General features: G+C 42.2%; 1 protein-coding gene across 11 annotated transcripts in view; it reads left to right on the plus strand.

Annotated features, from left to right (window-relative positions):
• The window catches only part of ATP8A2 (ATPase phospholipid transporting 8A2), a 592,801-nt gene that overhangs the window by 146,250 nt on the left and 433,544 nt on the right, over window positions 1-13,007 (plus strand). For all 11 annotated transcript variants that reach the window (XM_070240119.1, XM_070240124.1, XM_070240123.1 and 8 more), the window contains exons 3-8: window positions 3,818-3,917; window positions 4,387-4,485; window positions 5,466-5,511; window positions 6,196-6,236; window positions 10,445-10,518; window positions 12,417-12,486. In XM_070240119.1, the coding sequence (XP_070096220.1) occupies window positions 3,818-3,917; window positions 4,387-4,485; window positions 5,466-5,511; window positions 6,196-6,236; window positions 10,445-10,518; window positions 12,417-12,486 (430 nt within the window). The remainder of the gene's footprint in view (window positions 1-3,817; window positions 3,918-4,386; window positions 4,486-5,465; window positions 5,512-6,195; window positions 6,237-10,444; window positions 10,519-12,416; window positions 12,487-13,007) is intronic.

The following is a 13,007-nucleotide window of genomic DNA, read 5'->3' on the forward strand; positions in this document are numbered from 1 at the left end:
GAGGGCCCTGTTTTTAAATGGCCATACCAAAACACAGGGAATCACATATTCCTCCCTCCTTTTTAACAGAATAGGCTGACTTATCAAGCCAAAAGTTTACCCACTGTTTTTAGATTCCCTGAGCTCGGGTCTGCAGCCTAGTGGGCTGACCCCCAGATGCGTGTTCATCCTCCAGCTGGTGGAGACAAAAGAAAACAATGACCATCTGTGGGACGAATGGGATCAACAGAAAACAAGAGCACTCATGCCAAATCTTTACCAGAATCACTTTTGCCCAAGAGACTAGTCTGACAAATTTCTCCTGCTAATCTAAATTTAGAGAGAAAAAAAGATTCATACCACTTTCATCTTCACTGGATCCCACAGGTAGAAATCTGGGAGGCTGACGTAGTAAGAAATACTTACTTTTTTGCCAGCTTCTGTCAGATGGCATCTCTTAACCTTCTGTAGACCCGGCAGAAAGCAGTTTTTCAGTTGGTGGGTTCTCCTGGCTGCCTCTCTAAAACTGTCAGGGAGGGGAAATGCTCCCCCCCCCACCCCTCTTGAGTTCTTATGGCTGAACTAATAATAAAAATTGACACAAGACCAGATTAATGGGAGAAAAAAACCCAATTTAATAGGTATGTATGGGAGATCATCATTAAAAAATAATGCTTAGAGAGTGAACAAAGCAGGCAGATTATATATCTTTTACACAAAGAAACAATAAATTCATGAGGAATTGACAAGATAAAGAAACTTAGGTTTGGGGTATGTAATTAGTGAGGAATTTAAGTAGAATTTAGGCTTGAGGTGGTAAATAGTAAAAGTAACAAGGTTTGTTTATACAGGCGTACCTCAGAGATATTACAGGTTTGGTTCCAGACAGTGCAATAAACTGAACGTCGCAGTAAAGTGGGTCACACAAATGCTTTGGTTTCCCAGTGCATATAAACGTTATGTTTATACTATGCTGTAGTCCGTTAAATGTGCAATAGCCTTATGTCTAAGAAAACAATATACATACCTTAATTAAAAAATACTTTATTGCTAAAAAATTCTAACCATCATCTGAGCCTTCAGCAAGTGATAATCTTTTTGCTGGTGGAGGGTCTTGTAGAAAATGCAGTGTCTGCAAAGTACAGTAAAGCAAAGCATGATAAAATGAGATATGCCTGTATGGGCTTCTCAGCCCTGAATCCCATAGCTTTGGTGATAAGGATGTTTCTATTTCCTGGTATGGGGGAGGATACCTTTCACATGGGATATTTATTTTCTGCTTTCAGGGGGAACAGAGAAAGGAGGGTCAAAACAAATGTTAATTCAAAATAATCAATATGCCATTGTGGGATGTTTTGGAGTGGGCCACCCTGGGCCCCAGTACCCTTATAGGGCTACACAAATGAATAGGGGCTCCATCTAAGCAAATTTTCCAGCTAATTCACTGATACTCCTTCAAGTGTCAGATTCTTTGAACTGTTTTAAAAGTGGTTTTCATGTAATTTGTCATATACATGTTTAGTACCTAAAGATTCTGATGCTCATCACCAATTCCAGTGTGTTGGGGGTGTGTATGGGAGTTTCCCCACGTTACCAAATAATTCTCTGATACCAGCTGGGTGTCCTACAATTCAACTCAATTCTGACCCTGGCTACCTAGGGATGCATCAGATCCCACAGGTTGAAGGCTCAGCACTACAAGACCCACCCCCCACCACCCCCAAACTGGCCATTTGCAAGGCCAGTTCTCACCTGTGCTTCTGACCGACAGGCTGTAGATTGGAGGTTCCAACTACTCCCTCCTTGTTTTCAATAAGTTTTCTAGAGCCGCTCACAGAATTCCAAGAAACATTTCGAACTAGATCACCAGTTTATTATAAAAAGGATATCACAAGAACATCCACATGGAAGACCTGCAGCGGGCAGGCTATGTGGGAAAGGGCGCAGAGATGCCATGCCCTCTCTGGCTGTGCCACCCTTCCCAAGTCTCCATGTGTTCATCAACCCAGAAGCTCTCTGAGCCCCCTCCTTTTGGGTTTTTCTGGACCTTTATTACATGTGTATGATTGATTGAATCATGGGCTGTTGGTGATCAGTTCAACCTCAGGCCTCCTCCCCAGATGTCAGGGATGGATCTGAAAGTTCCAACCCTCCAGTCACATGGTTGGTTCCCTGGCAACCAGCCCCCATCCTGAGGTTCCCCGGGGGCTGTCCAGAAGTTAGCTCATTAATATAACAAAAGTTACCTTTATGCTCTCATCACTTGGGAAATTCCAAGGTTTTAGGAGCTCTGTGCCAGAAATGGCGATGAAGACCGAATATATATATATATATATATTTCTTATTAAAAATCACAATATCACAATATCTTAAGTAGAAGAAGGCTAAAAATAATTCTATCTGTGGAGATGACTAGACATTGTGTACTGTGAAACCTTAGGCTGTTGTACCGTGGGGATGATCTCTCTGAGGCAGTGCCAGTAAATGGTCCATGGGGCTATTTCCTGCTCCGTCTGATGACCTCAGGCTGCTATATTTTTGAGTTGTCAGCTGGTTTTTTTATTTCGTCATTCTAGGATTGGTTGCTGTCGTGTCTTACCACGGTACATATGCCTCTAGTGTTCTGTCTCCAGAGCCCTCTGCTCTTCTATTTTGGTGATTCTAATTGGTTGTATATTTGAAACCTGCTAGATAATCTTGCTAGAATATATTTCAATTCAGATTTGGCTCAGAGTCATGCCTTCAGAAGGTGAGCTAGGAGTTGAGCAGGTACTTTTATGGATAAGCCTTTGAGCAGACAAAGGAGGGGAGGTGTGGTTCATTTTACCCCTTCAGGTTCTCAGTTTATGCCTTGGGATTATTCATTGTTCGCTGATTATCTGCTATGGTCCAGGAATGTGTGAAGTTGAAGTAAACATTCTTACTGTTCCCGGAATCTATTCTGGCGCTAGATAAAGAAATATAATATAAAGTAAAGCAGAGACTAGGTAGTGTAGGTGTAAACGTCCTACTGTGGGTTTGGGGGAAGAAGAGTCTTTGTGAATGTGACCAGACTTCCTGGAAGACAGAAGGTTGGATGGGAGGGTGAGATGGGAAGGATGGTTCAGTCGTGGAGAGACAGTGTGGAGGGGAGAGGATGCCTCAGGTGGAAGCAGAAGTATGAGCAAAGGTGGCCAAATAAAGGTTGTGTGGAAGGCGTGAAGTTTGTTTAGGTGTGGTTGAGCATAAAGCATCTGCGGGCGTTTCCAAAGGGACACGGTGAACGTTATTCACACGCCTGTGACCCAGGGCGTTTTATGGAGTCACATTTCTACATTGAATCAGTGGATTTGTAATAAGAATTGTGGTGTGTCACAAGTTCTGGAATAATAATTCCTCCTTTCTTGTGTGCGTGCTCTAGTGATGCTTCTGCTCACTCTTTGTTTCAGTGTTTGTATCGTACTTACTGTACTTGGAACATGTACCTTTTTCTGTTTTGTGATCCTTGAAACGTATCTTCCTTTAACATCCTTTATTTGCTTACTGTGTTCGTAGCACGTAGCCTCTAGAAGGTGGGTAAATTTTTCTGTATACACTGTGTGAAATCAAAGTTTGTAAACTGTGAACACATGCTTGACAAAGTTTGAAAATGAAGATCGTGTTAGAAGATTTTCTTATCAGGTGTGTCCTTTTACAAAATGAAGCTTCCTACGAGGGTGCCAGCACAGCAATTTTCTTGTCCTGAGTTTCGAAACATTTTGTTTTTAAAATTGCTTGTAAAATTTTTGAAACTTTTTGTTTTCTTGTGTTTTCGAGTTTACGTCTATCACTGACGTTAGTATTCTCTCTGCTCCTGTAGTACGGCCAAGTACAGCGTGCTGACATTTCTACCTCGATTCTTGTACGAGCAGATTAGAAGAGCTGCTAATGCCTTCTTCCTCTTCATTGCCTTATTACAGGTAATGTTTTGTAAAAAGTTACTTAAAATTTATAACCTTAAATACACGCAAAGTGAAATTTTGGTAAAAGGTCACTTAACTGAAAAAGTGTCATAATACTTGAATGTAATTTGCTTCCTGCGTCCAGTAACCGTTCGCGGGAACAAACATGATCTCTGCAGAGCTCTTTAGGCTTGGCCTTAAGGGCAATTGCAGGTACCAAAAGAGGCATTGAAAAATGGCCCCAGGGTTGTACTTTTACCCTTTTTTCTGTTTCAAACACGTAACAATGTTGAATAGAGTTTTAAAAATAGGTAAAATACTTAAATACTAAATACTAAAATACTTCGTTTTTAAAATAAGATAATTATTTTGGTGTAACACAAATGGAACAGATCTGCAAAGGAATGAGGGGTGAGTGCTGTATTTTCTTTTTCATGGAGAAGATTTTAATTTGCCAACTTTCTTCTTTTGGTCTCTTATCTTGCAGCAAATTCCCGATGTATCTCCAACAGGAAGATATACCACCCTGGTGCCATTGATCATTATTTTAACAATCGCAGGCATCAAAGAGATTGTGGAAGATTTTGTAAGTGTTGCTTTCGGATAATAAAAACGTTGTACTGAATATAACTTATAACGTATTTGTTGCTCTGGGTTTTTTAAGACAGAGAATTGGTCTGTAGCCTAACTGGCTTCTCAAGGTTCAGGATGATATTTCTGGGGAGGGAACCTGTGTACGCAGTATCATAAATTCCTGGACTGTGACACAGGACTAGTGCAAACTGTTGATTCTGTTGTTGGGTCCGTGGAGTCCCTTTGATTTTTGTCACTGATGTTCCTTACATCCTCCTTTACAGCTGCTAATTTGGGTAGCAAAGGGAGGATTGTATTGCTGTCTGGTATAGCAGCGTTGTGCTGACTGTGCTTGAGGTAAATTTACAAGCATCTCCTTCCTCCTCACACATTTCTCAGTGTATCTCCAAGTTCATCAGCCACAACCACGTTCATACTCTCTCTTGCCTATTTCTCTCTGTCCTCTTTTCAGGCTCTTCCCTTTCTCTGTGCTCTTTCTCTCCCTCTCCTCCTTCCTCTCTCTCTCTCACACTCACACACGCTCTCTCAAACACCTATGTACATTTTTCTGGGAATAGGTAAACAACTAATGCAATACAAATCAAAGCAAAGGTACTTTGCCCCAAAAGTTCTTTATCAATAAAATGAATTTAATTGTTTGTTGTTGGGTTCATCTTTCTGAATAATTCTTTTAATCTGATCTAAAGCAAGGGAGGAGTGAGAAGTTTCATACTTCAGAGTGCTTGTTCACTGCTAGAACTAAAATTACCAAATGTAATCCTTTGGGCCGAGGTAGACCACACCTACGTTTACTGCGTTAGTCCCTAAACTTAGGAGCGGTCGGGACTGCAAACCGCTGAACTGAGTCCTAGAGCTTTAGCACTGATGCTGCGTGGTTTCCTTGCCCCTGCTTTCTCCTGATCTTACTGTTTGCTGTTTCAGTTATTCATTTGGAACTCTTGAATCTAAGAACTTTTTTTCTTTCTATAACAGAAGCGACATAAGGCAGACAATGCAGTTAACAAAAAGAAAACGATAGGTAAGATTCCAGGCTGAGTCACTTTTTCCTTTAGAAAACTTAAGAGTAAGACCTGCATTTAAGGAATTTTAAATAAGTAGTTAATGATATTGAGATAAATTGGGGAAATGATTTATAAAATATTTTAAAGAAATAGCAAAATGACAGACAAAGCCAACAAAATGGAGGACCCTGCTAATTAGGATTTGAACAGAATTTGTGTATTTTAGAATTTTAGAACAGGTTGTAATTTTCAGGAACTGGACATATTTTATGTTCATAAAAAATCAAAGCATTCATATCCTTGGTTTATAATTGCCCCTTACCTCTCTCTATCTACGTATATTATATTGATTTCTAGAATATTAGCTCTGTGTTGTTAAGGATGTGTGTGTGTGTATGTGTATGTTTGGGGAAATCTTGTAACAGTAAGGTGATTTCTTTTTCTCCTTGATAAATATGAATAGATTTAACTTGTATGCATACATCTTTATTTGTGTGTATACGTTAACGTATATGGTGCATAGGTGCATAGATTGGAGCTCCATTTTGGGGAATGGCCGTGTTAGACATAAAGGTGTAAGAGTGTGTTATGTTGGAATTAATAAGTGGAATTTAAAAGGAACGTTTTGGATTTTGGAAAGCTGATTTTATTTCGATTATCACAGGTATTAACTGATCCATTGTTTTTTTTTTCTTTTTCAGTGTTGAGAAATGGTATGTGGCATACCATTATGTGGAAAGAGGTAAAAACTAATTTTAAAGATATGCCAGAAGGTCTTGGTTGGGACAGTTGTAGTTAATTGCTAGCATTGATTGCAGTGTACAGTTTGTGTGGACGGACGTCGTCTCCTTTTCTATCGGGTTCACGTGTGGGGTTTTCCTGTGTGGCTCGCTTGGCCCTGGGGCCTGTTCACTCTGATCTCTGCATCTTCTGGAAGATGCTCACTGTGGCAGTTCAGAGTGGTGAAATTCGTTGCTCCTCATGGGTATTTCTGAAATCTCAAAGCATTTTCTAGTTCCTAAATTCAATTAAAGAAATATTTTCCCTGATCTTCTGTTGTTCTCTTAACCTAAATTCAATGTTTTAAAGATTTTTTTTTAACTATTGAGATTCTCACTTCTGATGTTTTTGATGGGCAGAGTTTGGGTTGTGGTTACCGTTACATATACGGTGGTGGGGCAGGGGTGAAGCCACCCCATTTGGACCCCGAGGCGGGTGGTTGAGACCCTGATGACCGCAAGAGGGCTTTGCCTCCCTCCTGGGAGCATGAGGTCTGGGGGGCTTGAGGTGACGGGCTTTTGTTGTTTATAGTGATGAATAGAAAATCTAGAAGAATGCCATCTGGGTATTTCATATTTAAAAAAATTAGCTTTTTAAGGGAATCTCTGTTTTAGCTGGACCTTCCTAATGGTCACAAGATGTTTTTTGGAGAAGAATCTCTTTAATCCAGGATTCAAAGCTGATTAACATGATTTCAAAAGAAAACTATGTTTTAGAAGGGTAACTTACAGCAGTTTCTCTTGTTAAACATGTAATAAGCAATGTTTTAAAATGTCTCTGTGATCTTTTAAGTGTGCACAATGCCCGTGGCGTGGTAACTGCAGCCCTCATTTTAGTTTTAGTTTTGTTTTTGCTTTGTTATAGGAGAACCATCAAGCCCCTTGATAGTGTTTTGTGATAGCACCTTAACCCTGGTATCAATCCAGAAGTGTCCTGTACTGCAAATATTAATGGACCTCGCTCTCCTTTGGAAGTGTGGTGCTTCTTGGTCAAGTGTTTGGAAATTCTTGACTTCACTCTGGGTGGAAATACTCCCAATGCTATAGGAACTCAAGGATTCCCATGGCTCTGAGGAATGACTTCTGTTTCTCTACGGTTCCTATTACCACCTCTGTCCCCAGAAAGTCATTAATACTGGGTGGAGTGGAAAATGATAAGGATTTGGATTGACAGTACTTGAAACAGCAGAAAGTGGAGAGATGATCTCTGAATTCTGGGTCCAGGAGTTGATGGCCTCAGACTCCTAAAGCTCAGTACTGTTTCCTAAACACATTCGGAGGGGAAAAACAGCAAACCGAACACTTGTTATATGCTTTGCCACGTGCATTTTTATTTCAGTTAAAAGTGCATTTTGTTTGCTTATTTAAATGCAGCTCTTAGCATGTACCAGAGACTGCTAGGCCTGGGGGTGCCAGTTAGCATAAAGCAAGGCCCCTGCTCTTAAGGAGTTTGCCACAGAGGTTCTCAGACTTCACTGGGCATCCTGGTCCCCTGCAGGCCTGGTACAGCACAGAGTGCTGGGACCACTCTCAGACTTTCTGATTCAGTAATTGTAGGCTGGAGTCCTAGACTTTGTATTTTTAATGGGTTCCCAGGTGAGGCCGATGGGGCTGGTCCAGGGATCATACTGGTGTAGTGGAAGTGACAGGCAGCTAAACAGAATGCAGTGCAGGGGCTGAGCTCTGTGCAGGGGCATGCTTCAGGCGCCCTGGGAACATCTGGGAGGGGCAACTAGTCTAGACCCACCTATTCGGGTCAGGATGCTATAGAGTTCTCTGGAAGGACGCACAGGAGGTAACCAGTTTAAGAGGGAAATGCTGTTCAAGACAGAGGTAACCGAGTGGAACTCTAAGATGTCTGGAAAAGCCAGGCACGTCTGCAGAACTGCTCAGAGTGAGGATGAGCTATGGCAGAGGCCAGGTGATGAGAGGGCAGTGATAACACAGGCCAGAGGTGTCAGGCGAGGTGGAAATGGCATCTTTAAGGTTCCCAAAGCCATAAAACTCTAATCTGAAACGCTGAAGCTCGAGTCAGCCTCCCCCCGGGCTGTAGCTGGATAGTTGGCGGATGCTGAGAGGCAGGTCTTGGGCGGATGTTGACAGCTTTGGTTAACTCTGAGAGGAGCTTTGAGCTTATTCTTCCAAACTAAGATGGCTCAGAAATCCTCTGAGGCTCTAGTGGATTCAGGGGTCTAGGGGGCTCTTTCCCCCTTAAGAATTCTTGCTCTAGGTAGTGTGTGAAGAGACAACTGTGCATAAGAATATCAAATAGAAACCATTTCAAACAAAATTCAAGTAAGTTTCTCATATGCATGAAACTTCTCAGTACTTTGTTACTGAAATGTACTCTTTATTTAGATAATAAAGACGGGTGAAAGCTGTAATTTCTCTTGTCCTCCCACTTTGACTTAAAAAAAAATCCACTGCCTTTTTTCTTTTGAAAACACGACTAATTTTCCTTTCTAGTTTTTTTAATTGCTTGTTTTCTACGTAATTAAATTATTCACATAAAATATTTTTATATTTAAAAAACATTTTCAATTTTCATAAGCGTTCCTTGCTTTTGTCCTGATGGTTGTTCAAATAGCTCTGGAGCGTCTGTTCTTGGCTTCTCTTTGTTATGGAATATACTTTAACTATATGCCTTTCTTTTGCCTTTGAATCGAACACTAACTGCACAGGTACGGGGGTTCTGGAATTTAACTTTTACACCTTTCCTGACATTGAGCCTAGTTCCTTAGACTGCCCCACACACTTTGATAAGTGGTTCAAATACTAGTAGCACACATTTTGGTAAACCCTCCTTTTTACTAATAAAAAATTAAATATAGGCGCCCGCCAGGGCCATTCTTCTAGCTCGTAGGATCCAGTAGTTTTCCACAAGTATTCTTGACTTCTGAGAGAGTGCTAACGTGGGTTACGCTAGGAAACAGGAAACGTAGTGCCCGTTTTGAATTTTGAAATTGTTTGTGCACTAGGAATGGCCTTACTTCTTGTGCCGTCAGAGAATCCTGCCATCCTTGACTTTCACACTCATGGTGCCTGTTCATGCTGGTGGAGGCCAATACGTAACACGTGCCTGTGTCTTGCCAGGTGCTTGTGTGTACTTCCTTAATCACTGCATCACCCCCAAAAGGTCACTGGTGGCACTTCCCCATTTTACAAGTGAGGACACTGGCGCTTAGAGAGGCGAAGAGCCTGCCGGGAGCCCAGAGAAGCTGGGATTCGAGCCTAGGCCTGCCTGCCCTGAGAGCCGCCGTTCCATCCAGCCGGTGCTTCTGGGATGTAGTTAAAGGATCGACGGACTCTCGCTGTGCTGCTCGTGTTCTGCAGACGCGGGCCTGCTTCCTTGGCTCGGGGTGTTCTGTCCCTTGGAATCCGTTTCCCAAGGAGGTCTCTGACTTTGGCCATGATTCTTTCTGGCCTTTTCCTGAGGCTGTACGAATCGCTGGGTTAAGTGGTGTTCCTGGGGACCCGTTAGATGCCCTGTTCATGGGTGCATCTAGTATTACCTTTCAGTCAAACCTCTGGCCCTCCAGGCAGGTGGCCGGTTTTGAATCCTGGTTCGAACATTCACTGGCTGTGTGACCTTGATCAGTTATTTCACTTTGAGCTCCAGTTTCCCCATTTGTGAAATGGAGAAAATTTACATGCATTAGCTCAGTTGGTCCTCACAATGACCCATGAAATATGTGCCGTCAACCTCATCATGTAGATGAGAAAACTGAGGCACAGAGTTTACATAACCTGCTCAGGGTACACACAGCTGGTAGGGAGTCGAGCCGGGGATCTGAACCCAGGCGGCCAGGCTGGCTCCTGCCTCGCGTTCTGCCCTCCCACGCAGCTGTGGAAATGTTCACGTGTTTGTAAGTGGACGAAGCGTGGTAAGAAAACGAGAACTTGCTGGTGGTTCTGACTCATCTCTTTTCTCCCTCTCCTTTTCTTTTTTTGTTTTTTTGCTAAGCATCATTGCAAAAAGGCAATATTACTATTTGTTTGTGTTGAAAAATTTTCCTTTTCTTCTTGTTAAGGAAAATAACTCGAGCTTCTTGCTCTTAAACTTCATGGCATAGGTGTATAGTAATTTGTTGTTTAAATATTTAGCCACCTTTATCACCATTTGTGCTTTCTTTTCCTTCACGCTTCTCTGTCCTTCTCCCTGGTTTTCTAGGTGACGGTGGGAGACATTGTGAAGGTTGTCAATGGGCAGTATCTTCCAGCAGACATGGTCCTGCTATCCTCAAGGTCAGGTGTGCTCGTGGGCACAATTTTTGAAATACATGTTAAGAACAATAAAATATTACATGGTGGCTGCAGAAATCTCAAGCCGTCCTTTCCGCTCCACCCTCTGGTCACCATCCTTCTCTTTCCAGCCTTCCCTTCCATGACTTGTCATTTGCCTTTTCCTGCCTTAACCCTAAGTTTTCTTTCTACCATTCATTCATTTGTACTTTTTCTGGACTCTTATACATTTTTTGATTCTTAGTCTCAGGGCTTTTCTGGGCTGTTCCTCATTTATGGGAAACATTCAAGAGCAGCGGAGGGATGCATTCAGTAACATCCGGGTTGCGGCATATCTGAGATGACAGAGCCCGTCTCCTGCTGGATCCAGCCAGCAGCCTTCCCCGCAGAACTCAGTGCCTCCCTTTACTAGCTGTTCAGAGAACCACGGGCATTTTCTCAGCACAGACATGACCTGCAGAGGGTGTTTCCTCTTCATTCGTCCACAGTTTGCCCCCTGCCTGCCCAAGTGTCATTGCTGTGTTTTCCAGGTAGTTTTGTGCTGGAAAGGGACCAGCCACTAAGCAGCGTAAATAACGGACAGTGCAGCCCTTGACTTTTCCTTGGCTTGACACATGAAAGCACATATCAAAGAAGGAATGCTAAAATTAGGATAAGATAAACTTCTATTCCTCAGTTCAAGATTAAATTATACGATGTTAAGACTAGAATTTCCTACATTTACATGCTGTTGGGAATCATAGGTGCTCACACTGTTTGCATCTTCTTTGACTGCAGACAGTGTTTCTTTTATTGGGTTTGATCACACATTAGATTTTAAGCCTTAGCATGAATTTTCTGCTGGAGATAAAAGGTTTTAAAAAAGGACCATCCCAGGCCCATAGAGGGGGAAAAGCACCAATATTTACACAGAGTAGGATTCATGTTTGTCCCCACCGATTGGTAACAGAGAGACTCTTAGAAATAGTAAGATGTGGATCGCTTGATAGTTTGGGATATGAGTTTTGGTTGTGACCCTCTGAAAACCTGGATTTAATTGGGATTGTTTGTGAGCTGACATCGTGTTTTCAGGATGCTCATTAGTGTTTGAGTCTGTGCTTTGTGCCAAGCAGCCTGCTGAGTACATGATCTCACTTAATCTTGTCAACAACCTCTGATGTCCTTACTTTGTACATGAGAAAAGAGAGACACGGAGAGATTAAACAGCTTGCCAAGGCCGCATAGCCAATAAAGATAGTGCTATCTTAGCTTAGCCAGTGGGTTGCACCATCCAATCTCTCACATACTAACTATTCTACCTAAAGCGAAGATTAGAAGTAGGAATATAATATCTGCTGTGCTTATTTTTATCCCATGAGTTTTCTGTCCTTAAAATTAAGTGTTTTGATTAAAAAGTTGCCTGTTGACATAGTACAAGGTACAGGGAAGAAGTCTTGCTGAGCCCGTGCCTTGATTCCTCAATGCCTCTGGCTGTAGTTTTCCTCAAATGACGTGTTTATATGTGCCGTGCCTAGGGCGGCTCTCTTGGTCAGGAGCAGGCCAAGCATCAGACTTTGAGGGGCACCTACACGCAGGGGTTGGGTCTCAGCGGGGACGTCATGCATTTCCCATAACCCACCTCTCCCCTTCTCAGTCATCCTCAGTTATTTCTGTCTACTGGAGGTCGAGCAGCCATGTTGTGGGGCCAACAGGGCGGGTCACTGGGCAGACAACGTTGTATTGGTGTTGCACCCCAAAGATGAGTGTTTGTCTTTCTAATCAATTACTAGTACTGAAGTGGTTTATAACACTATTTTGAAGGGCCGATCAGCAGAAGTAGTTTCCATAGTAGACTTTATGAGCTATGAATTTATGGCGAGGCCCTTACTAAACTTTGGCTGTTTTTTTTCCTCTCTCCGTAGTGAACCTCAGGCAATGTGTTATGTCGAAACAGCTAATCTAGATGGGGAGACGAACCTTAAAATACGTCAGGTAAAGTCACCTTTTATGACTTGTGTTGTTATGGAGGCCCAAATTGCAAATCTGCTCCCCACATGTATCAGTCAGTGAGTTTTCTAGAGAAAAAATCTTCTGCCACAAAAAGTTATGCCTTAACCCTAATAGAATCTGTGGGAAGAACACGCCTTTTATTATGAAGGGAACTCCTTGAGAGTGAGAGCGGAGCCAGGAGAAGTGGGCTTCATCTGTGTATGGGTCACGAAGGGTACCACGCCTTAATTTATATCTTACTGAGCTCTGTGCCTGTTAGTGCAGGTTGGAAGGGATCTCCTCAGCTAGGTCGAGCTGCATGGTGGAAAGGACAGCCTCTGCAGTGGACAGAGGCAGTGGATGAACTCTGGGTACCTTACTTTACATTGTTCTTTTAATTGAGATTCTAATTCTAGAGAGTATTGTGTTAGATATAAAATTTACAAGCCTTAAATAAAGCTATTCTTACCATGTATTTTAATGCTAGAATGAAGAATAGTCTTTAATATAACAACAATTTTAAG

The sequence above is a fragment of the Equus caballus genome, chromosome 17 (genome assembly GCF_041296265.1).
Source record: "Equus caballus isolate H_3958 breed thoroughbred chromosome 17, TB-T2T, whole genome shotgun sequence".
NCBI classification, from domain to species: domain Eukaryota; kingdom Metazoa; phylum Chordata; class Mammalia; order Perissodactyla; family Equidae; genus Equus; species Equus caballus.